Source organism: Geotrypetes seraphini, chromosome 6 (genome assembly GCF_902459505.1).
Source record: "Geotrypetes seraphini chromosome 6, aGeoSer1.1, whole genome shotgun sequence".
Lineage (NCBI taxonomy): Eukaryota > Metazoa > Chordata > Amphibia > Gymnophiona > Dermophiidae > Geotrypetes > Geotrypetes seraphini.
Genome location: NC_047089.1, coordinates 34,712,665 through 34,738,735, shown reverse-complemented (window position 1 = coordinate 34,738,735; position 26,071 = coordinate 34,712,665). Strand labels below are relative to the sequence as shown.

The window sequence follows — 26,071 nt, the reverse complement described above, 5'->3', positions numbered from 1 at the left end:
TCATGCCAAAAATAGCCTGTGGGGCTTCTCCTGTTGCACAAAAAATGCAGGGAAAGGGGTTTTAAAGGTTGGGGACCTTGGCTCTGGCCGCAGAAACCTTCAAATTTCACTTTTGAAAAGCCCCCAATTTCCCCCACTTACTCACTGTGCCATGTGCCTGCCTGCTTCAGCTGGCTGGAACAAATGGAGAACACTGCCTCACAGGTTTGCTGGACAAACTTGGTTTTCAGGCTGCCAGTTGGACCGATGTCAGACTGAGCCTTAATCCCCCAGAAAACCTCACACTGTGAAGGAGGAGAGGACCATACAGCTGGACTACTATTAAGTCCAGCCAAGTCGGAATAGAACCTGCATTCAAGCTTCTGATAAAGTTTCAAGTTTATTTAAATTTTGTTATCCCGCCTTTTCAAAGTTTCAAAGCAGCTAACATTCATAAAACATTTGAATGGGGTAAAGACAATTAAGACAAAATAATAAAAAGACAGCAAATATTAAAATGACATCATTAAAAAAAAAACAGAACAAAAACAGCAATGACAACAACAACTAAGCATTAAAACAGACGACTGTACTGGCACAAAGAGGAGAGGGAAGAACTACAATATTTTTGAAAGAAAAGAACAAATAAGGATAAAACAAAAGGTAGGGTGGACACAGCAGATTTTTCTGAGCAGAAAGGCTGGTCAGAAGAAAATTCTATTTGGCTAAAAGAGAACATTACATTAGTGATTTCTATTCCGCCAATACCTTGCGGTTCAAGGCAGATTACATAAAAGTTTTCAGAGATTACTTAAGTTTACATAAAAGTTTACAGGAATAGCATAAGAGATGTCATAAGAGTTACATAAGAATTACCAAAGAGTTGTCGAGATCTTAAGGTGGTAAGTGTTGGGTAAATGGAGGCATTTTAGTATTAGTTGGGTAGTTAGAAGCATATTAGAGTATATTAAGGGTGTAGAGTGGGTAGGTGGGGTTTAGGTAGGAACTGGTCATATTAGATAGGTTTTATGTATTTTTTGAAGAGTAGGGTTTAGTATCTTTCTTGAAGGTTTTGAAGTCTGTGGTCGATGACAACAGAATAGAGATTTGTCTGTCCAGTTTAGCTGCTTTGGTGGCTATTAGATTGTCATATAGTTTTTTTTCGTTTGACATTTTTGGATGGTGGGTGTGTGAAAAGTGAGTGGGTTCTCCTGTGCCTGGATGAGGAGGATTGAGTTAGTCGGTTATTCCAGTAGGTTGGGCTTTCTCCGTTAATAGCTTTGAATAGTAGGCAGTAGAATTTGAAGTATACGCTTGCTTGTATTGGGAGCCAGTGAGAGTCTTGGTATGCTTCTGTGAGTAGATGAGTCTTAGGGCTGTATTTTGTATAGTTTGTAATTATTTTATCATGGTCGCTGTACATGGGAGGTATAGTATGTTGCAGTAGTCTATTAGTCCAAGGATAAGGGATTGTACCAAAAGTAGGAATTGTTTCCTGTCGAAGAATTTTCGGATTTGTCTTAGATTTCTCATGGTCACGAATGATGCTTTTATTACTTTGTTGAAAGGATGGTTACGCTGGAAAAGCATCTTCAAAGAGCATCATTTTTAAGCTTGATTTAAATTTGTCTAATGAATTAATTTCTTGAATATAAACTGGCGCTGAGTTCCATAATGTGGGTGCGGTGACAGAGAAAATGCAATTTCTCATAGTACTAATAACCCTTAATGATGGGATTATAAGTAAGTTCTGGTAAAATGAATGGTGGAGTGGGGTATAAGGAGTCTATTAATGAATTCTGGTTGCCCGGTTTGTCTAGTTTTAAAAGTCAACAATATTATTTTATAAGTGATCCGATGTGAGAATGGGAGCCAATGGGATTTAATCAGTAAAGGTGTTACGTGATCAATTTTTTTTACATTAGAGGTTATTTTGATGGCTGTATACTGAATTTACTATGGGCGTCTGACTTCTTTTTTTGTAATTCTGTTATAAAGAGCATTGACCTAGTCCAGACAGGAGATGACTAATAGGAGTGGATAAGGATGTTGAGAGATGCTTGATCAAGAAACTTAGCGAGAGAACGTATCATTCGTAAACGGAAAAAGCATTTTTGTACCACTGAACTAATTTGATCATGAAACGAAAGTGTATCATCTAGGATAATTCCCAGACGTTTAATAGTTCTTACAGATTGGATGGGTGTGGATCTAAATTTTATAGGTGAAAGCAGTGCTTGACCCTTTTTGAGTGGGAAGACCATAGATTTAGTTTTTTTTTATATTAAATGAAAGCATGTTGGAATTAAGCCACCTACTTATTTTTTCCAACTTTTGGTTGATAACTGATATGTCTTCGGGGCCATTCAAATCAATTGGATGGGTTAGCCGTATATCATCAGCATAAGCAAAGACAGTAAAGCCATTCGACTGCCCAAGAGTGATCAGAGGAGCTAGGAAGAAATTAAAGTAGGGGAGATAGACCCTTGAGGAATACCAAAATGATTAGGAAACCTGTCTGAAGATCCATTGAATGAAACTGTAGATGAGCGATCTTTGAAATATAATAATAATAATAACTTTATTCTTCTACACCGCCACAGTCGAAAGACTTCTAGGCGATTTACATTCGAAGAAGGCTGGACAATCAGCGAAATACAGGATGTAAGAAGAGAGAGTTACATAAGAATTAGGTAAAGGAACAGCAAAAAACAGCAAAATTACATCGAAGTAGAGAGAGGGAGAATATATCATTTGGAGGCTTCTGTTTAGGATATGAAATAAACCAGGGATGCAAGCAGCTACGCAGTGGATGGCACCTGAGCTCCCAAAAAATACAAATGCAGGCTGGCTAGTTAGGTGTTCCCGAGGGCTGATTCTGCTAGCAAAAAACTTCTGCAACACGAGTCTGTTTCTTCTCCCAGGCAAAGGTCCCAACAAGTGGAAATCTCTGGGCACCAAGTCTCCAACTGAACACTAAGAAAAAATACCTGAACATACATAAAACCGCAAAGCAACTTGCTTGCAGAAAAAAACTGAGGGGGCAAGAGCAGCTGCTTGGGAAGGAGGCGGAGTTCAAAGATGATTGGCAGCATTCTGCAAACAACTTGCAGGTTCAGATGCAAAATCCTAGCATTCAGAACTACTAGACACATTGCACTAGAAAGAAATGAATATAATTGTTTATTTCTCCAGAAAATCTCTCAGGGCAGAGCAATGCTTTGATGGACATTACAACCTACACACTAACATTAGGCTCCTTAGATCCATCTGAAACACTTTCCATGCAATCTGGATTTTGTGAGTTTGGACCCCCTGATGTAGGCATAGTGCTAAAACATCACCATGTTGGATCAGCTAATAAAGGATTATTAATTGGACTGTGGGTTTCCCTCCGTTTTTGGTCACCTCCACTCTCTTTGGGTTCTTTGTAGAGCTTTTTCTTCCCTGTGTTTGTGTTGTATTTTTAAATAAAAGCTATAATTTTTTTCTAGTTACATTCTGCATAAAAAATATAATGCTAAGGAGCCTCATTTAATGCTTATTGTGTAACAAGAGATAGCTTCTAATTATCAATGATTAATAAAGTTTTATGTGTGGTGTCTTCTCTATAGACTTATGAAAAAATACTTTTTCGTTCCACTTAGGGTTCCTTTTACTAAGGTGCGCTAGCGTTTTTTGTGCACGCAGATTAGCGCGCGCTAACCCTGTGCTATGTGGCTAGAACTAACGCCAGCTCAATGCTGGTGTTAGTGTCTAGCGCGCGCAACATTGTAGCGCATGCTATTACGCGCGTTAAAGCCCTAATGCAACTTAGTAAAAGGAGCCCTTAGTGATATTTTCTATTTTAAAAACTTTTATGTAATTGACTATAGAGAATACAACTTCCACTTATTATTCTGCAAATAAGGGAAAAACCCTTGAAGAACTATGGGCTCCTTTTACTAAGCTATGTAAGGGCTTTAACGTGTGGAATAGCACGTGCTACAATGCCGCGCGCACTAGACGCTAATGCCAGCATTGAGCTGGCCTTAGTTCTAGCCACGCAGAGTTAGCGTGCGCTAAAAACGCTAACGCACCTTAGTAAAAGGATCCCTATGATAAAATAATCTCCAATTTAGTAAAACATTTTGACAAATGAGAACTTACTTTTCTTTTAGCTCTGACACCTTTTCTCCTACAGAGTTCAGCTGATCTTCTAGCTTCTGCTTTTTATCTTCAGTTTTCCTTAAGTTTCTAAAAATAACATGAAAATATTTTGTTAAGATGTAAATTAACATGGTATTAATACAATTGTAAAATTATTGGACTGGATTTTCCAAAGCAACAGTGCCCATACCAATTTAAAAGCTCACACCAGCATTTCAATTATACTGGATAGTCATTAAAGTTGAATATACAGTACATATACTAAAGCACAGCAAATGTTTGCACTTACCACACGTTAAAAGCAAAAATGAATGCATTGTAAGTACATTGACTGTGCAGTAAATGTTGGAAGGATTTCCAGCATATACCCTGCAGAAAAATTATTTCCCAAACATTATGATTATTTGCAATTAGCATAGATACATTTATTGTCATTGCTAACTGAAAAATACAGCCCATGTCCATTCTCTGTCTTCCACCTGCCCATTTTCTGCCCTCAACAAGGCACATAGTTAATGTGCAAAGTACTGTACACTGTCATGTCAGTACAGTAAGTGGTCTGTGCTCATCCCAACAGATGTGTGTGGCCAGACAAGCTCCACCCCCAGATTACATCCAAAAGTGACATCAGTGTTAGTACAAAATAAATCTTAGCTTATATTGTGACATACATATTTTGATGTTTATTGCTTTATCTGCTATATCTTATTTAAACTCTGTGTTATATATTCTAGATACTGGTTCTGTGCTCATCCAAATAGATGCTACAATGGGTCAGACATGGTGAATCACATTCTGTCCCTCAGATTGCTATCCAAGTTATCAATGAAGTGTTCTCTTTTGCAGGCAGCTCTAACCCCCAGACAGCTGCCTCATGTGCACCCCCCAATGAGGATCCTGCAAGTCACCTGAGACATCCAGATCCTCATAAGGAGACAGATCATCCACCAGGAAAACCCTGTCCTCTCAAAAGAAACATTGCCACTTATGTGTGTTTGTGTGAGGTGGGGGGGGGGTGTTTCGAGGGGAGCAGGAACCTGAAACCCCCAAAAAGGGCACAGAGTCACCAGCAGTCAGCACAAAATCTGGGGAGAACCCCATGACTAGAAGAGAAACATGCTCCATTGCCAAGGAAGAGGCCTGCAAGACCTGTTCCTACATTCTAACCTGGGTAGTGATTTCCCACCAAAGAAGAAATAATTGATGAAAAAGATTCACCTAAGGTTGGGAACACTGAAGAGGCCTAAAAACTCAAAGCCGCGGTAAGGGAATCCCCAGAAAGCCCCAACGCGACTGCTAGGAAATATCCCAGTGCCTGTGGTGGTAAAGGAACCCTGAGCTTCCCCACTGCTGGCCAACGTGACCTGTGTTCGGTAGCAGTAAGAGAACCCCTGGGCATCCCCACCGCTGACAGCTGACTCTCCCTTTGCAGCTGCCAGGGAATCCCTCTTGCAAGTACCCAACACCAACCCAGCAAAGAGAACAGGAGAGTGAGGGTTGGGGGGGGGTTGGGTGGTAGGATCTATCTACCTTTCCTTTTTAGAAATCTTGATTGGCTTTGTGTGACACTGTTTTCATTGCAAACACTGCTTAGCTTATCTAATCTAAGGACTTTAGGGCTAGATTCACTAAAGATAGTGACTCAATTGCTGTTGGCCGATTCTCTGGCTGATTCTCCAACAGAGATTGATTCACTATCAAGTTTGCATGCAAATGATACACCGGGGAGGGGCCTAAGGCCCTGATTGGCTCAGGTACCTCAGGCTTCTCCCTTGGGAGGGGCCTGAGGCATCTGAGCCAATGAGGGATTTCCTTAGGAAGGAGTCTAAGAAAGTCCCTGATTGGCCAAGGAAGGAGCCTGAGGCGACTGAGCAAATCAGGGCCTAGACCTCTCCCCGTGCATCACATGATGCATCGGGACGGGGCCTAAGGCCCAGTGTCATCAGCAAGAGAGAAGCAGGAGGTATTTTCAGTACCTCCTGCTCCCAACTTTTAAGGTACGGGTACAGGGGCCTGGAGGGGGAGGGGGGCCTCCGGTGGCAGGAGGGGCTTTGACTTGATTGGGAACATATGAACTGTAAATCTAGCTAATCCACCTGGATAAGTTATTTATTTATTCATCCAATTATTTATTTATTTATTAATTAATTGAAACTGGAAATACACACGGCATTTGGATATGAATTATACAAATGGATTATAGATATGAACTTTTGATATGAACTTTGATACGGTTTGCTTATTCTTCATATGAATTTTTGAATTTTTTTGGTTTTGGATTCAGGTATTATTTTTATTTTTTTCATTCTTTTAGTTTTTCCAATCGTTTTGGTTTTGGGGTTTTTTCTAACACTCTTATATTTTTCCTTGTTTCCACATATTTACACTTTATATTCATTTGTTAAGATTATTTAAAAATATAAGGGTATTATGATGTACGGGGCAGGATTTATTTAGACTTCGGTCTAAGTGCTAGTCACTTATGAATACCTGCCCGGGGCTTTTGGTCACTCGTGGGGAAAATTGAGCCAGTACTGAAATCCCTTCATTTAATTACTGAGCTCATTTAAGGCATTGAGCCGGTGGTGCAATTACTATCCTACTGTTGGTTTAGCAAAGGGAAAATTTTACCAATTATTTTGAACTTGAGTTATCTTACCAATTATTTTGAACTTGAGTTATCTTATTGTTGGTAAAAAAAAACTTTTTTTGTTTTTTGAAGCCTATTTGGACAAGCAAAGGCCTGTCTGTCACCTCCAACAGAATTCTCTAACACGAATGCACAGGCTTACCACCTCCACCTGCTGGAGATTGAGAACAGTCTGATCCTAGAGGGACTGCACAGCCCACTTGTACTAATGCTAGAATTCAGTGTGTTCTGAGTCTCCACCTATTGGCAGAGGAGCGTAAACTCATCCGTCTGTGCTGGTTGAGAGGGACACTAAAGAATGTAATATATTCCATAATGGAGAAAATATTAAATCTCCCACCTTTATTTTTACAGCATACCAAACTGTCCTTTAGAACTACACAAAGATGCAGAAGAAGTTTTGCGAATGGCACAATTCAAATGCAAAATCAAAGTAACTATACTTTTAAATAATAGATTTTCACTTGAAGTTTATATATCACTCACGAGACTAATACTGCCTGTTCATTTTCAAGTGGTTGAATTTTTTCAAGGACATGAGAATACTGGACGTTAGCCTTAACCCAAGCAGCAAGAGGAGCAGCTGCAGCACTTGCTCGTTTAGCGGTCTGAAAAAAAAAATAAAATGAAAAGAATAAAATGAAAAAAAAAATACCCTAAAACTGTTTATTAGGTTTAAGAATTTCATACACTGTCAGAATGCATGGCTTTCTCTCACTGTTATATTTATTTCCTATATCATAAATTTTATTTTATTTTTTTTTAATTCTTTATAAAAGATATAATCATTTTACACTTTAACATCATTTAATATTCTATCAAAGTCTCATTCAGATCAAATATCCCTCCCTCCCTCCCACATACCCAACAACTGTCATTAAACATAAGAAACCATAAAGTATTCATCTCCCCCCCCCCCCCCCCCGCCCTGACTTGGACGTGTTTGTTCAAAAAGAAAAACCAATATTCATTCTTTACAATATTAATTAAGAAGCTAGCCAATTTTTACATCCTCCCATTAAAACAAGGTCCAACTGATTTCAGATCCCTAATGGAGTTGGACAGCAGAACATTAACCCCTTATACTGTACAGGTTCACAGTTTCAGCCAGTAGGCCAAGATGGGACTATCCTTCACTCATAGCTCAGACCTTACATGTGATCTTAACTAAAAAGGTAGCTAGGACATACAGTCTGCATGTAGGAATCATAAGGTAAGGGATACAAAGAAAGCCATACAGAGTCCTATCGGATCTATAAGAGGAAACCCATCAAAAGAATATTAAGATCAGGGCTAAGACAAGGTCTTGAGCTAAAGGATGAGAAAGCAAGCATGAAGAAATCACTGAACAAAAATAAAAAGCATTGCATTCTATACAAGACAAGGCTTGTGTTGTAGTAAGGAAGAAAATGAAATACCTATGCCTATTTTGCATCTATTTCTAAACAGCCTATCACAATCAAGCATAATTATCAAGTAAAAAATCATTCCTTTACAAAGCTGTTAATTTCAGTAAAGATTGAATCACAAACCATCTATGCATAAACAGGAAAAAAAAAATGTCAATTAGCAGAGCTCTTTCACTAATCGTCTACTTTCTTAAATGTTTTCAGAAAAACTATTCCATGCACAATGTGCTTCTTGCCTTTGCTTCAAAAGATGTCCTGTTTTTCTCCAAAAGCTCCTCCACACTTGCTCTAATTTCTTTTGTGATATTTCGGACATCAAAAGTGGCAATGTCTTCTCTTACTCCTCTCTTAGCAAGGAAACTGAACACAATATTAAAGAAAAAATGAAAAGGAAATCACATTGTTTATTAAAAAAAAAATATTATAAGTTTTATACAAAGGCCCATTTTACAAAATGAATTATTATGAACCGAGCCTGCAACATACAGGGGGTTTATTTTAGCAGCATTTACCCATGTAAATTGCATATATGTGTTATGTAATATAGTTTAATTTATTGGTATTTGTAATATTACATTTTAGGCCATTCTCAAAACACTACAATAAAATTGAATGAAACAATAAACCAGCTGAAAGGGGGCAGCAGAACCCTCCAGTGAAGGAGAAGGGATTCACACACCCACACCCACCCACACCCAGGGGGAGGGAGGGCAGGAAGGGGTATTTCTTTTGTATGGTTCTATTTCCTTATGAAAATGTTGGGTGGGGGTTTTTACTGTTATATGGATACTTCTTGATTTTAAGTGCATATATGATTACTATTATTGCATTTTTGTTAGCTTTGAAAACTCAATAAAGATTTATTTACAAAAAAAATCCCAAAAGGAGGAGGGATTCAAAAACTGGAGTGGATTTCTTCTGCACAGCTCGCAAGCACTGGGATTTTATCCATTTGTCCAGAATGACACACCTATTGCACTAAAAAGAGTATTATAATGTCTCTGTATCACTCTAAGGTGCAACCTCACCTTGAGTACTGTATGCAATTCTGGTCACTGTTTCTCAAAAAATATATAGCGGAATTAGAAAAGGCTCTAAAAAAAAGTCAATTTCTTAATTTTTATAAAGATTTGTATTCTTCCGAGTCTTATGATGATAAAATTCAAAATGGTGTGGAATTTTTAAATTTATTAGAGGGTCCAAAACTTCCAGATCATATAAAAAGAAGTTTAGATGAGCCTAAATCATTAAAAGAATTAGAATCAGCGTTGAAGTCTCTTAGAGTTGGATCCGCTCAAGGTGGGGATGGTTTTACAGTGGAATTTTATAAAACATTTCAAAATTCTTTACTACCCCATTTATTAAATTTATATCAGTTTCAACTAAATAAGGGTTGTATTACAGGTACTATGGCAGAATCTTTGACTATTGTTTTGCCAAAGCCAAATAAAGATCCCACTTTGGTCTCAAATTACAGGCCGATATCTTTAATTAATGTGGATGGAAAATTATTAGCTAAAACATTGGCCTTGAGGTTGGCTAAGGCTCTCCCTTTCATAATTGATGTACACCAAACTGGATTCATGGTGAACAGACATTCTTCTAGTAATACTAGATTGGCTTTTCACACATTAAATTTAACTAAAAGCATGAATGAACCGGCTTTTGCCATATCTTTAGATGTGGAAAAAGCATTTGATAGAGTGGAATGGACATTCATGTATCAGGCATTGGAATGGTTTGGTATAGGTTCGGGATTTATTCAAATGATTCAAACTTTGTATAGCTCCCCTGTGGCAAGATTATATATTAATAATAATTTATCGGATCATTTTCAATTGCATAGGGGAGTTAGACAGGGTTGTCCACTATCTCCTTTGCTTTTTGATATAGTTCTGGAACCCTTGTTGTTAGCTATTCAACAGGCAAGGGGGATACAGGGTATTCCTCGTAATGATTGGGAGTATAAGTTCTCTGCTTATGCCGATGATATTTTACTATATTTGAGAAATCCAGGTTCCTCCATTCCTTGCCTGTTAAGAGTTGATTGAAATGTTTGGAAATTTTTCAGGTTACAAAATAAATTGGAATAAATCTGAAATTCTTCCACTCAATGTTCATTGTTTAAAAAGTATGTTTGATTCATTTTCTTTTGTTTGGAAGGAAGATGGATTAAAATATTTAGGAATATAGATTAAAAATACAGTGGATGATACGGTAAAGGAGAATGAAAAACTTTTATTAAAAAAGGTTACAGAATTATGTGAATATTGGAATCCATTACATTTATCTTGGTGGGGGAGAGTTCAAACTGTTAAAATGATGATATTGCCTGTGGTTTGCTATCAAATGGGTATGATACCAGTGTTTTTTCAGGGGTCTATCTATAAAAAATTGAATTTGATTATTATCAAATTTATTTGGCTTGGCAAAACTCCTAGAATTGCTTTAGTATCTTTACAAAGGCCAATTAAGAGGGTGGGGTAAATTTTCCAAATTTTTATAGGTACCATCAGGCCTGTATTTTACGTCAAGGTATGTATTGGGTCATCCCGGAGCTCATTGAGTACACTCTTGATTGGTTATATTTGGAATGGCGACTCATGTTTCCTTTACATCTTTTTCATGTTCTCAGTATCAGGATGCCCAGATTATATAAAGAAAATAGAATTTTAATGGATACTTGGAAAACTTTACGATTTGTCAGTAACTTAACAGCTATTCCTATTAATAAATCAACCAATCAAACCATATGGCTAAACTCCAAGATTCAAATTGGCGGATTCAAGGTAGTCTGGAAGCATTGGATAATTGCAGGTATTCAAACTTTAAATGATGTTATTTCTAATGGTAATCTGCTTGATTTTACACAATTGCAACATAAATTTGGGCTTCATAAATCACAATGTTTTCGTTGGTTGCAATTGAAGCAGGCCATTCAGGCAGGGTTCCCTGAATGGAAAACTCTTAATACTCAATACAGTATGGAATTTTTATGTTTTCAGGCGGACTTTCTGGGTCACCAGGCCGCGCAGTGGTATAAAACTATTAGTGATTTGGTTAAAAAAAAGCCTAAAAATGGTCTTAGGGATATTTGGAGCATTGAGATTAAGCATTAGATTTCAGCATCTCAATGGCCACAAATTTGGTCTTGGAGAATAAGATGTACAATGTAAGCGTCTATGAGGCAAATGTGGTTTTTTTTTGTTGCATAGAGCTTTTTGGACCCCAGTTAGATTACAAAAATTAAATAGTTCCTTGTCTAATAGATGCTGGCATTGTAATCTGGATGTAGGGACTTTGGATCATCTTTTGTACTATTGTCCCCATATCTTAGCCTTTTGGAATTCAATCTGGGATCAAATAAATTGTTTATTGGAAAATCATGTAGCATTATCTTATGATACTGTGATATTTGGAATGTCCATGAGAAAAGAGTCAGATATCATCGTGTAACAATAAACTTTTATTGATCATGACAGGAGTTGCCATCCAACATATTACTAATAACTGGAAAGACCATAGTAGACTTAATTTTAATTTCTGGTGGAATTCGTTATGTCACCTATATAGAATGGAAAGATCACTGGCGGTACAGAATGGAAAGTATAAAAGTTTTATAAAAATATGGAAGCCATTAACATCTTTTTGTCATTATTAAATGCCATTTTTCTATTAATTATACACCACTTAGTTGAAGGAGGGAAGGGGTTCAATGGGAGGGCTTATGATCTTATAATGAATAATGGGCTTAGAAGGAGGGTTGGGGGAGGGTTGCATTTATATTTATAAGATACACTGATAAGATGTTCAAGTGGTCTAATTAATAGTGTTTATTATGAATTTTGTACACTTGATGAAAGTTTAAAAATGAATAAAGAATAAAAAAAAAAAAAAGAAAAGCAACCAAAATAATAAATGGGATGGAACTTCTCTCGTATAAGTAAAAGCTAAACAGTTTTTATCTGTATATTTCTATTTCTTGTTTGCTGTCTCTTAATCTCTAGTTGGTGCGGGCCTGTGTGGTATGGGTGAGGTATTCAATTGCTTTTCAAGTTGCACATCCCAATAGAAGGTTTAATGGTGTTCTAGGGCACAAAAACTCTGTGTATCAAAAGGCAGCAGTGTAAAAATAGGTGGGTTTAAGATTGTCTGGAAAGATTGGATTAAAGCAGGTATAAGATCCTTAAATGAAGTTATTCAAAATGGTAAACTGCTTGATTTTTCACAATTGCAACATAAATATGGTCTAAATAAAAATCAAAGTTATAAATGGTTGCAGTTGAAGCAGGCTATTCAGGTAGGGTTCCCTGAATGGAAATCTTTACATGATCATTATAGCTTAGAATTCCTATGTTTTCAGTCAGATTTTCTGGGACACCAGGCCGCCAAATGGTATAAAATTGTATCTAATTATTTGAATAAGAAACCTAAAAATGGATTAAGGGATATTTGGAGCATTGAGATTAAGCATCAGATTAATGCATCTCAATGGCCACGTATTTGGTCTTGGAGAATTAAAGGTACGATGTCGGCATCTATTAGACAAACATGGTTCTTTGTGTTGCATAGAGCATTCTGGACCTCTACTAGATTACAAAAATTAGATTGCTCTAAGTCTAATAGGTGCTGGCATTGTAAAATTGAAGTTGGAACTCTGGATCATCTTTTATTTTATTGTCCATATATTCAGGCATTTTGGTTATCAATATGGGATCAAGTTAACCTCTTTATGGAAAATCATGTGGCATTGTCATATGATACAGTTTTATTTGGAATGTGTATGAGAAATAAAAGCCAAATATCTGCAGTAAATAATAAGGTTTTGATGATCCTTACAGGAGTAGGGATACAACAAATAACATTGAATTGGAAAAATTGTTCTAGACTAAATTACAGCTTCTGGTGGAACTCAGTGCAAAATGGAACGTTTACTTGCAATACAAAATGGTCATTTTAATAGATTTAAAGATGTGTGGAGGCCAATAATAAATTATCATAATGATTAATGTTAATTTATTATTCTTTTTCCTTATATGATAATTGACAGAATGGGGGGATGGGGGGATGGGGGATGGGGGGGTTATGATAATTTAATATATATGTGCATAATTTAATTGATTAATATGCATAGGAATTATATTATTCATGTATAGATATGAGATGGGAGTGGGATATAAATCTTTTAGGTATATATTGTTATGGAATTATCAAGTGATAATGTAATATGTTGTGTTCAGATTTTAATGTACACTTGATGTATATGTTAAAATGAATAAAGATTTGAAAAAAAAAAAAAAAGGCAGCAGTGCAAATACAGGTGTGTTTTTTTCTAATTTAGAGGCAGCGTTTTTGATGTTTGAATTGTTAGAGGCAATGCTGTTTTGGAAAGAAAGGCTTGACGCATGACCTAAATGTGTTTTACATTTCTATTTCTAGCAAGAAAAAACAGAGTTAAGATGTACATATTACTTGATAGTCTTGTAAAATTCATCATTATCATAACAAACATTTTACCATTGTTGCATTTTATCACTGGTAACAAAATACTTAATTCATTTCTCACCTTTTCATGCTCACCCATGATGTATCAAAAATACCCATCAGTCGAAGAACACCCTCAAGTATGTCTCGGATTACATCTGGTGGCATACGTAATGACCGGATTTCTGACAAAGATTCAGATTTTATATTTCCAACTGCTAGTTTTGCTTCATCAACTAGTGGCTAAAAACAGAAAGATTATCACAGCATAATTATAATTGTTATATAGACTGTACATCGGGCACAAGGATAAGTGAAATGAAGAACAATTATATGTTCCTGAACGTTCATATCCCCACTCTCCTTGAGGGACAAAAAAGAGCAACCATCTGAGGCCTTGTCTGTAAGTAACTTCCAGCTGACTAGCTGGTGTACCACCTTACTATGGCAAAATATTTTCTTCTTGTTCTTCACCAGTCTTGGCACGATCTCCTCCCTCTTCCCAGTGGAAGAAGGAGAACAGTGCTTCTGCCAGCATCAGTCTGAATATGTAGCACTCCATACTCTTTCAGAATCAACTGGTCCCATGAATTTAGATTTCAGATTGAAACCAGCAGAGGAAGGGTGAAGATAAGAGCTGTTCTTCTATACCTGGAAGAGTGTGAAAAGGATCATGTCGGGGGGAGGGTGAAGTGTAGGAAGGGAAGTGTGTGGCTCAGTGGTTAAAGCTCTAGCCTTAGCACCCTGAAGTTGTGGATTCAAACGCATGCTATTCCTTGGGACACTGGTCAAATCACTTAATCCCCCATTGCCCCAGGTACATGATATAGATTGTAAGACCGCCAGGACAGAAAGGGAAAAATGCTTGAGTACCTGAATAAATTCATGTAAACTGTTCTGAGCTCCCCTGGGAGAACAGTATAAAAAAATGAATAAATAAATATGGAGGATGGATCAATTTGAGGGAATGTAGGAGATAGAAAGAATAAAAGACTTGAGATGAAATTAGGAACTCTAGGCAGACTAATTTGCTCCTAATCTCACAGCTCCCTCATATTCAACAAAATTCTGGGCTAAATCTTTTTTTCCTCATCAAGGGTATCTTTACCAGCACATTTTTGTAACAAAAAGCTGTCTATAACATTACTCATGTTGAAAAATATTATTGTTTAATTTATCCTTGTGACCTCTTTATTACCTGAACTTCCTTCAATTCATCTTCAATTTTTTTTTTCCTTTCTTCAATTTTTACAGCTTCTTCTGCTATCTTTTGTTTTATCCTTTCCATCTCTGTTTTCTGATCACTGGCATTCTGTAAGAAATAGGAATGTACAAAACTTTTTCAGCTATCCTTTACTTGTTGTTATAAGGACAAAGTAGAACTTAATAGCTCTTATTACCATTCAACTATACATTCTTCTTTCACTATTGAAGGATATTTCATCATGGGCGTAGTTTCATCATGAGGAAGCAAGGAGAGGCAAAGGACCTTTCCAAACATTGGAGGCCAGCAATTGAAAGGGGAAGGCCACAAGGGTCCCAGTCAATCTAAAATCTAAATCTCCCCTCTAGCTGCTGCCACCATCGATTTATTCCCTACTATCCTTCTCACCCCCATGGCCTAGTATGTTTCTTTCCAATGTCTCTTTGAGCTGGGGCTCCTTTTTAGTAATGAAGCGAGAGCAGAATAAAAACACAACTAACTCTGAAGAGGTTTCACAGCCCTTTGATGTAAAATCTCTGCCCTGTCCTTCCCCCTAGCAAGTCCAGCATCTCTTTTACTCTTTCCCCCTCCCCCACCATTCTCTTTCCCTCTCTCTGCCTAATTCAGTATTTTTCCCTCCTTTCTATTTGCCCCATCATGAAGAGATGGGGGGGGGGCAAAGTCTTTTACAGCACAGGACTGCAAAGGCTCCACAGGGTTTGCTTCTATGTTTTACTGCTGCTGCTGAAAAGGAACCCCACTTCAAAGAGATTTCAAAATGGAACATGTTGGGACATGAGGGTGAGCAGGGCTATAAGGAATTTGGGGGGGAGGTGGAGGGGAGAGAGAGATATATGCTAGGTCTGGATAGAAGGGGAGAGGAATATGATGGATGTAGTAGTGGGGAGAAGGAAGAGAGTGGGATAGATATTTTACCCTCTAAAGGGAGGGAGGGAGTGGAAGAGGGAAATATATTGTTTGGAAGGGCAGAGGGAGAGGGAAAGATGGTGGTGGGAGGAAGAGGAAAGAGTAGAAGAGATGCTAGGAAGAGAGAGAGCTTCTAGGCATTTGAAGAGGAGGGAGAGATACTGGACTTCATTGGGGGGGGGGCAGAGTAACCAGGAGGGAGAGAAAATGTTTGTTTTTGAGGAAGGGGATGGGACTTGGGGAGAGGTGGGGAGGAGCATGCTATGGAAGGTAAGGGCAAGTGAGCGCACGAAGGGATGGAGTAAGAAATGTGCCAGAAAGGAGAGTAAAATAGAGGGTGGGAAAAAAGAGAAGGAAAGATGAGAGATGGGAGAAGGAAGAAGAGGTTAGGGTGCTGGGCCATGGCCTGAAACATCAGGCCATGACTTAGCAGTTCAGTGGTCCAGACCACTAGAATAGTGTTGTTTCTGGGGTGGATCACAAGCAGCTTTATTCATTGACCATAGAAGACAACTACTAGCAGGACTATTATCTTGCAGGTTGCTGACTACCATAGTAAATCAGGGAGTGCTGAAACCTTGCCTTTTACTGCACTTTGATATCTTCCTTGAGTTTTGGCATTTAACAAAAAAGAGCTGATTCAATTGTAATTGTATTTATTTATTTTTGTAATATGCTGGATTTTATATCTGTTATACTTAACTTTTAAACAGAATGCTTCCGATAAAAGCATAATGATAGTGTTAACTTGAGTTCCACTTTTCCATTACCTGCATTGAGACAGTAATCTCTTGAAGGGCTGCATCTGCTTCAGTTTGCTTTGTCTTTAGTAATACACTTTGTTCCCTTGCCTTTCTCTTCAATTTATCAACTAGGTCCTTAGCTTCATTCAGTTTAGATACTCCAGCCTACATAAGGAAGAAAATATATGGCTGACTGCATTATAATCTCAGGTAATATAAAGAAATAAAACAAAACCCAAAAGGCCTGCCTTCGAAAGCTCATCATAAAACGCACTGAGTTAGTCCAATAAAAAAGATATTACCTTATTTCCTTTGTTTTATTTCTTTATATTACCTTGGAAATTGGATTAACAAGGCCACCACACCATTATACTCTCAGAAATAGAGATGAAAAGTTATAATTATGAGGGAGACATTTTGGACAGTCCTGGTTTTAAACTTCCCAAAGCAATATTGTATTTGAAGCTCATGATTCTATTTATTGAAATCAGTGCAGCAAGTCCTATAATGCACCAGGATGAGATTAGCAGAAATCCAGGACCAGCCAAAAAGTCTCCTTTTTTATTATTATTATTATAAATTTTGTCAAATACATTTCCATCACATAGAAATAAAACAGGTTTTTCCAAAGAGACCTACAAGCCCACATTAAAAGAGAAGATTTCTTGCATAAGTAAAGAGAAAAAAATTACAAAAAAATCAGGATAATCACATAATTTTAGCCTGACCCAATTCAAATATGTGGCGTATTTAAACATCTTCTATCTAAACTATGCTTTCTCATAACCCTTAAGAAAAGCTTCTAATTGAAACCCAAAATGAATATTCCTTCCCCTGATTAGTAATGAGACATTTGCGTGGGTATTTCAGAAAAATGTTGTGCCCAATGCCACTGTTTCAGGCTTCAGTACCAAAAAGGTCTTATGCCTTAATTGAGTGGCTCTGGACTAGTGAATGACACGGGGACAAATTTGTCCACATCCCCATAGAAACTCAATTTCCCTGTCCCGTCCCCGTGAGTTTTGTTGCTGTCGCTGTCCCTGCTCCATTCCTGTAAGCTCTAACTTAACCGCACAAGCCTCAAACACTTATGATTTTAAAGTGTTTGAGGCTTGTGCAGATGAGGACAGAGCTTGAAGGAATGGGGCAGGGAAAGGGGGAAAAAACACACGGGGAAAGGAAAATGAGTTCCCACAGGGACAGGGAAAAACTTTGTCCCCGGGTCATTCTCTACTCTGGACACATCAGGAAACATTAATTTTCCCACCACAACAATTAACTCTTTTCTTATCAAAATGCTTTCATAATAAGTGACTTATCACTTTCATTCAAAAGGGTAACCAAAAGAGTAGAAATAATGTCCTGAGAGTCAAGAAATACAGTTAAAGCTGCATCAGATGTAACCAGTTGATCCACTCTTTGTTGGTCATCTTAGAGTTTTCTTTTAGAAGACAAATAATAACAATTTCTCAAAGGCAATAACACCTCTCTAAGATATTTCCTAAATAATATCTCAGCGGATAACAAATACAAAGATGGAAAAATTGGTAAATGAACGTTGCAAGATCTATGGGCATTCTCCAGTATCTCTAATTTAAAATGCAAAATCTGAGAAGCCTTGAAAGTAGAAATATAGGAAGCCCGTATAGTTGCAACCTGAGATTCCAAGCCTGTCTATTCAATAAAATTAAATCATTGTTCACATCTTCAAATTTGTCTCCTACTTGTTTGGAGAAGGAGGTCATTTGAGAAGTCACAGATTTAAGCATACCCTCCATTCACACATTTAGTTGCCATTTATCATTCAAAGTAACTTCCTTATCATACATTTTTGATTGAAATATTTGAGGGAAGGGTGTGGGGAGGGAATAAATTTATGTATTTACGATGACAATAGAAAGAAATTCAAGTGATGTGTAAAAGTTTTAAATGATGTAATATTGTGTACTTGTTGTATGATGAAAAAATGAATAAAGAATTTAGAAAAAAAAACCCAACAACATGCTTAAATACCAATAAAGAGAGGCGTCTTTTCACTGCAAAAAAAAAAAAAAAGTAACTTTCTTATTAGTCTCTTTAACCACAGACTCTAATGGAGTTTCTTGGCCAAAAGTTAAATCTGAAAATTTCATACAATTTGAGGATTAATCACTTGATTCTCCACAAAGCCAGGTTGAAACTGGGTAACCAATTGGGAAAACCCTTCTTCTGGAAGCAACAATGGAGGGGAAGGAGTCTATTGTCTTTTCAAGCAGCTTTATGGCCTAAGGATCCGAATTACCTATTTATGTCCTCTAACTCTTACCAACAGCTTTGATGTGCTTTCAAAATGCATCTTTTATTTAATCTTTTGGAAATTAGATATCTTGTTGCCATATTCATCTATATTCTCTATCTTTTGTGAACCTCAAAGAACTTATCGGTATTTGCGGTATAGACATGAGTTTTATGTTATATTTTAGGGAAGGAGTTCTTGCTGGAGGACTTAAAAAAACCTCTGAAGGGGAAAGTACCTGTGAGCCTGATGTACTTTTTGATCCTCCTGGCACCAGATGTCTATCCATAAGCCCCAAACCAGATGGTGTTGAAACTTTGGGCTCCACATTACCCTTGCACTTCCCCATTGTATGAGTAATAAGAGGAAAAAGAAACTCACTTTAACTTCTCAGTGTTCTCAGCACTTCTCAATGTTCCCTGGAATTCCAAGAGGCTCCAAAAGGGCAACAGGTGCCCCCTTAGGGCAGGTCCCTTTGGCCACACCCTATTCAATTTTTCTTCTACCAAATGTGGAAATGCATTATCCCAGAAGTCTTGAGAGATAATTAGCTGAATGTTGTCTGCATAAAAATGTGCATGCAATGCCAAATCCTGGATCAATAAAGTCAATGGGGCTAAAGATGCTAAATAAGATGGGCTATAAAATGGAGCTCAACGCAACTCCAAATAACAAAGGTCTAGTGGACAAAACTTTAGCATAAACTGAAACTTGTAAAGTCCTTCCTGAGAAATAAGATCTGAACCAATTTAATGGTTTTTTATGCATTTGCCTCTTTTGCATCTCATTACTATGTAACGCGGACTGACCAAATTATTGGTGCATTAGGTAAAGGGGCAAACAATGTGGGTTAGTGCCCTAATGCAGCTTGACAACTTCTCCTCTTAGATATCATATCCAAAGTTATACTCTGAACTGATAAATAAACTGCTAATATTCACAACAAAAATTATCAACATTGTTACTATAACCCAGGAGTGTCAAAGTCCCTCCTCGAGGGCTGCAATCCAGTAAGGTTTTCAGGATTTCCCCAATGAATATGCATGAGATCTATTTGCATGCACTGCTTTCATTGTATGCTAATAGATCTCACTCATATTCATTGGGGAAATCCTGAAAACCCGACTGGATTACGGCCCTCAAGGAGGGACTTTGACACCCCTGCTATAACCCAAAGTGCTTTTAATTAGCTGAGACATGCCTCAGTCGAGTAGACGAAGTGCCCTTTTCAGGCCTCTTTGGTTGGTGTGGCAGCGGTTGCTTCCGCTGTGGCATCAGGACCCCCATGTTAGTGTATTTTTACCTCTGGTGGGCAATTTCTCTTTCCCTCTGGGGGTGGCTCCTTCTGTTTTTGGTAGGTGGCGGGCTGGGGGTGTTGAGCTTCTTTCCCAGGTCTTGGGGGATGATGGGGTACTCATTTCATGTGATGAGCTGTTGCAGAGAGGCATATCATGATCTGGACACTTTTATGCCCATTGTCAACTGAAGCATTATGTGTGGTCCATGCCTGTGGGCTCTTTATCTTTGGACTTTGGGATCCGTTTTCATGCTTTTTTGGAAGCAGATCCTGGGACCAAAGTTTCAGTTTCCTATTTTCATTGGCAACTCAGTGAAATCATTTCCCCCCGGGATTTTTCTTCCATATTGGAGGCCTGGCAGCTTGATCTGCGGAGGATACCTAGAGGGGACCTCTTGTTTACAGCTCTCAAACACATTCCTGTGCTTGTTCATAGTGCGGAGCTTAGGGAATGCCATTATAGAACCCTTTTGAGAGCGTATATTTCCCAAACTCAGGCATATCACATGGGCTGTGTGGATACACAATTCTGTAAAAAGTGCATTACTGAAATGAACTCTTATTTTCATGGCCTCTGGATCTGTGAAGGTATTCAAGGCTTTTGGGGGGCATTGGCATCTTTCCTGCAGTGGCTATTGCCTGTCCCTGTCCTTATCTCTGCGCTCCACATGTTGTTTGCTCAGTTTTCCATTTTCTTTGTATACTTCGGCTGAAAAACTGTTTTTAAGTAAATGTTACATTTTGGGGAAAAAATGTATTTTTTTTTTTATAATTCTTTATTCATTTTCAAATTGAACAATAAGTGCACAAAAAAAAAATACAATAATTATTTCAAATTAGCACTTTGATATCTATCACATGAAAATCTAGTGATATAATAACTCCCCCCAACCTCCCATCCTTCATCATATTTTCAATATAAATATACACATATTATATATCATATTATAACAAATTTTATACTATTGTACCCAACTCCCTCCCCCCTTTAGTGTGCCAAAAGAAGAAAAAGAAAAGAAGAAGAGAAGACGTGATGACTATTCACTACAATATTTTGCCAATGGCCCCCATATTTTTATAAATGTATTTTGAATTATTGGTTGGCGGAGGAACCTCCCTCCTTTTGGTATTGGAGAAACAAACTGCATGAACTGATGGGCTGGGAGGCCCAGATGGCATTCTCCTCTCGCAGAAGAAGTAGAGACTTTGTCACTATTTGGACTCCTTACTTGAACATTTTGTCTCCAAGGAGTCAAAGTCGCATTCTGAATAGACTTCAATTGTTTACCAACCTATCTGTCTAACCTTGGTTCATTCTTGCTTTGTTGGCATTTGGGAGGGGGGAGGGATGGGGGGACTGGGTCGAGCTTTCTGGTGGGAGGAATGGGGGGATTCTGTTGGAGCCATAGAGGATATCAGAGTACAGTCCTCTATGGTAGCTAGATCGAATTGTAACTATTTGTTTGTATTTTGCCCTTGTTTTGTGGTTCTTCTTGTTAATAAAAAGATTTAAACATAATTAGCTGAGATCATCCTAGTGGATATACAATATTTTAACAGTTAAGGCTCCTTTTACTAAGGTGTGCTAGCATTTTTAGCGTGCGCAAAAGATTAGCGCACTAAACAAAAAATACTAACGCAAGCTCTATAGAGGTGTTAGCGTTTAATGCGCATGCATAGCGCGCACTAAAACTGCTAGCGCACCTTAGTAAAAGGAGCCCTTAGTATTTCATTAATTATTCTCTATATCGTTTCAATGACATACCTGTAAATGACTTTGTCTCTTTATCAATTCTGTTCTTTTACTGCTGTACATAGAACTGTATACATGAAGGAATGTCATGTATCGACTAGGAGTAGCTCCATAAGATTTACAAGACTCATGAATCACCAAAAAGGATTTTAGAAAATCAGTGTTTTCTGTAATGGGAAAATAAAAATTCAATGAGCACACAAACTTTAATAATAAAAACAAATAGTAATGAAACAGTAAAATATGGAGAAATTATGTCTTACCTGAAATTTATTTTCTTTAGAGTAGTGGAAAACCTTACAATTTCTACGCAATTTAACAACTATTCCTATTAGTAAATCAACAAATCAAACCATATGGCTAAACCCCAAGATTCAAATTGGCAGAGTTAAGATCATCTGGAAGCATTGGATGATTGCAGGAATTCGGACTTTAAATGATGCTATTTTAAATGGTAAACTGATTGATTTTTCACAGTTGCAACATAAATATGGTTTTAATAAATCACAAAGTTTTAGGTGGTTGCAACTGAAGCAGGTCATTCAGGTAGGGTACCCTGAATGGAAAAATCTTAGTACGCAATATAGTTTGGAATTTTTATGCTTTCAGGTGGACTTTCTGGGACACCAGGCTGCACAGTGGTATAAAATTATAAGTGAATCTGTTAAAAAGAAGCCCAAAAATGGTCTTAGGGATATTTGGAGCATTGAGATTAAGCATCAAATTTCAGCATCTCAATGGCCACAAATTTGGTCTTGGAGGATGAGTTGTACAATACAATGTCTGCATCTATGAGACAAACTTAGTTTTTTCTTCTGCATAGAGCGTTTTGAACCCCAGTTAGATTACAAAAGTTAAATAGTTCCTTGTCTAATAGATGCTGGCATTGTAATCTTGAAGTAGGGACTTTAGATTATCTTTTGTTTTATCGTCCCTTATCTTAGCCTTTTGGAACTCAATTTGGGATCAAGTAAATTGTTTATTGGAAAAGCATGTGGCATTATCTTATGATACAATACTATTTGGTATGTCAATGAGGAAAAAAAGCCAAATATCATCAAATAACAATAAACTTTTATTGATAATGACAGGAGTCGCCATTCAGAATATCACAAGTAATTGGAAAAATTACAGTAGACTCAATTATAATTTCTGGTGGAACTCATTATGTCACATCTATAAAATAGAAAGAACAATAGCTATACAACAAGGGAATTATTATAATTTTAATAAAATTTGGGAGCCATTAACTTCTTATTGTAATGAGTAGATACCATTTTCTATTGAAATATACACCGTCTTATGTTAGGAGGGAGGGGGCTTTATATATTAGTATTCATTTTGGGAAAATAATAGAGGGAATGATGGGAGGGGAGGGTGGTAATTTTATGTATTATAAGATAAAGTAGAAAGTTTGTGAAGTGATATGTTTAATTTTATTGTTTTGATGTTTGTACACTTGATGTAAGATTGAAAATGAATAAAGATTAAAAAAAAAAAAAAAAAGAGTAGTATTTTTTCAACTCAGTTATTGGAGCACACCCAGTCGGATTTTCAGGATATGCATGATAAATATACCTAGTTGTGCATATACAATACTCCCCCAAAATTTGCGGGGGTTGCATTCCAGGAGCACCTGCGAACTTTGAAAAACCGCGATAATTGGATACTCTTTAGGAGTGGGGATTGGAGGCAGGAGAGGGCTGCAGGGGTGACAGCGGCGGCTGCTGCAAGTGCCAATGCGGGTGGTGACGCTTGCGGCTCAGACCCGGGCCGACATTGCTGGTCAGGCAGAGCGGATCGGGTGGCTGGAGGATGCGTACAGCAGGGTCGCAGGTAGGTCAGGCAGAGCAAATCGGGGGCTGTAGGAGGCAGACAGAAAAAAATGCGAATGACTCGGGGTGCAAACTGAACCGCGACTTCATGGGGGTATACTGTAATGGATATAGTGAAAGCAAATCTATCTCGTGTATTTATTATAAGTATCCTGAAAAACTGACTGGCTACGTATCTCACAAGGACTGAATTAAGAACCACTGTTTTAGTCCTACCAGACCAGTCCAGAACCTGTGGGTTATGTCCGTTGACCAGCAGATGAGATTGAGAACAATGTGCTGAAATCTTTGCACTATAAGAAGAGAGTGCAGTTTTAGCTCTTCAGTATTTCAAATGACAAAGCAATGTAATTCTCATTCTTCCTGGTTTCAAGTGTTTATTAATAAATTTAATTCAAACAATCTGAAAAGGCAATGCCCTGCCATCATGAAAAGGGCTGGAATAAAACTTAAGAAACTGAAACATACCGGTCAATTTTTCACTAGCGAGAATCTCTGGACTCATCTGATAGGACTAAAGGAAAGAAAATAATCACGTAAAACATAATTTCTCCTTCCTTAGCATTCTTACCTGAGCAGTCCAGATCCTGTAGGATGTAGCAAAGTAATTCACATGTTAGATACTGGCTGGCAACTTTCAAGTTTGTCCTGAGAAAAACTGTTCTTCTTTAGCAAAGGACGCACTGCTGCTCTTTTAAATGCTGCTGGTAGTTGTCCATTTGAAAAAGAAGAGTTCACAATTTTTGTGGCACCTTCTTTGAGGCCCCTGCTTACCTGCTGCACTATCTTTGGTGGGCAGGGGTCTAAGAAGCAGGTAGTTGGTTGAAGGTCTCTTAGGATTTTGTCAAGGCGTTCCTCTGTTATTGGATACCTGTTATATGGAGTTTTTTTCAGACCTATGATGATACGGGCTTTATGTGATTTATTTATAAATCAAGGAGCCACACATATTGAGGTCTGTTTTTCTCCATTGTATGTGGTTGTCTACTTTTCTATTCTTTATATCCCAATAATACCTTTCAAAGCAGCATGCTTATTTTGTTTTTTTATGGAGTGGAATGGGTAAATGTGAATTGTTAGTTTAGTTTCCAAAAATACAATCACTAGGAGGCATGCAATGAAGCTTCAAAGTAGTAAATTTAAAACAAATCATAGAAAATATTTATTCACTCAATGTGTAATTAAACTCTGAATTCATTGCCAGAGAATGTGTTTGAATAATTTTCTAAAAGAAAGGTCCATAAGCCATTATTAAGATGACTTGGGAAAATCTACTATATATTTCTAGGATAAGCAGCATAAAATATGTTTTACTCTTTAGGATCTTACCAGGTACCTGTGACCTGGTTTGGCCACTGTTGGAAACAGGAATACTGAGCTTGATGGACCTTCTGTCTGTTCCAGTATTGCAATGCTTATGATCTTATATAATAATTTAGATCTGGGTCTTACAGACTCATGTTGCAAGGCTTTGCAAGTTATACACCATGCTGCAGTATGTTTTGTAGTTCGATTACATCAATTAGATCATGTTACTGTTTTTAGGAAAACTTTATACTGGCTCTCAGTGCAATTTAAAATACAATTTAAATTGCTGATGTTTATTTTTAAAACTTTGTCAGATACTGCTCCTTTGTATTTGATGCAAGCATAGCAGATTTATAACTCAGATCTACAGGTTTGCAACAATTATTTATGCCTTTGTTGGTGAAGATTTATTACTCAGACACCCAGAACATTGTCCATTCCATTGTTGGGCCTTTATTGTGGGAACACATTGCCAAGCAATTTGTGTCTTCTGTGATTGAATTTAAGATGGAGTTAAAAACTCCTTATTTTTGCAAGTATATATGTCATATGATTAGGTGGAGTATGGTGAAGAGAGAGTCTGGAATGTTATCTTTTTATATTTGGTTTCTGTAATTTTATCCATATTCATAAGGCATATGGGGATAGACTCAAAGATCTCAATATGTATAATTTGTAGGAAAAGCAGGAGAGGGGAGATATGATAAGAGACATTTAAACACCTACGTGACCTAAAAGTCTATGAGGCGAGTCTCTTTCAAATGAAAGGAAACTCCAGAGTGAAAGGGCATAGGATGAAGTTAAGAGGCGATAGGCTTAGGAGTAATCTTAGGTTATACTTTTTTACAGAAAGGATGGTAGATGCATGGAATGACAAAGACTGAGTCTGAATTCAAGAAAGCATGGGACAGGCTTGTGGGATCTCTTTGGAAGAGGAGGAGATAGTGGGTGCTGTGGATGGGCAGACTAGATGGGCCATTTGCCCTTTATCTGAAGTCATGCTTCTATGTTTCTATTACATGCTAAGTTGTATGTATCAAAGTACAAATGAATTTTTA

General features: G+C 37.5%; 1 protein-coding gene across 3 annotated transcripts in view; it reads right to left on the bottom strand.

Annotated features, from left to right (window-relative positions):
• The window catches only part of DYNC2H1 (dynein cytoplasmic 2 heavy chain 1), a 499,560-nt gene that overhangs the window by 203,281 nt on the left and 270,208 nt on the right, over positions 1–26,071 (bottom strand). For all 3 annotated transcript variants that reach the window (XM_033947955.1, XM_033947953.1, XM_033947954.1), the window contains 7 exons: positions 21,883–22,037; positions 16,573–16,710; positions 14,870–14,983; positions 13,754–13,914; positions 8,424–8,547; positions 7,265–7,386; positions 4,129–4,215 (listed from right to left, as the gene is read on the bottom strand). In XM_033947955.1, coding sequence (XP_033803846.1) covers positions 4,129–4,215; positions 7,265–7,386; positions 8,424–8,547; positions 13,754–13,914; positions 14,870–14,983; positions 16,573–16,710; positions 21,883–22,037 — 901 coding nt within the window. The remainder of the gene's footprint in view (positions 1–4,128; positions 4,216–7,264; positions 7,387–8,423; positions 8,548–13,753; positions 13,915–14,869; positions 14,984–16,572; positions 16,711–21,882; positions 22,038–26,071) is intronic.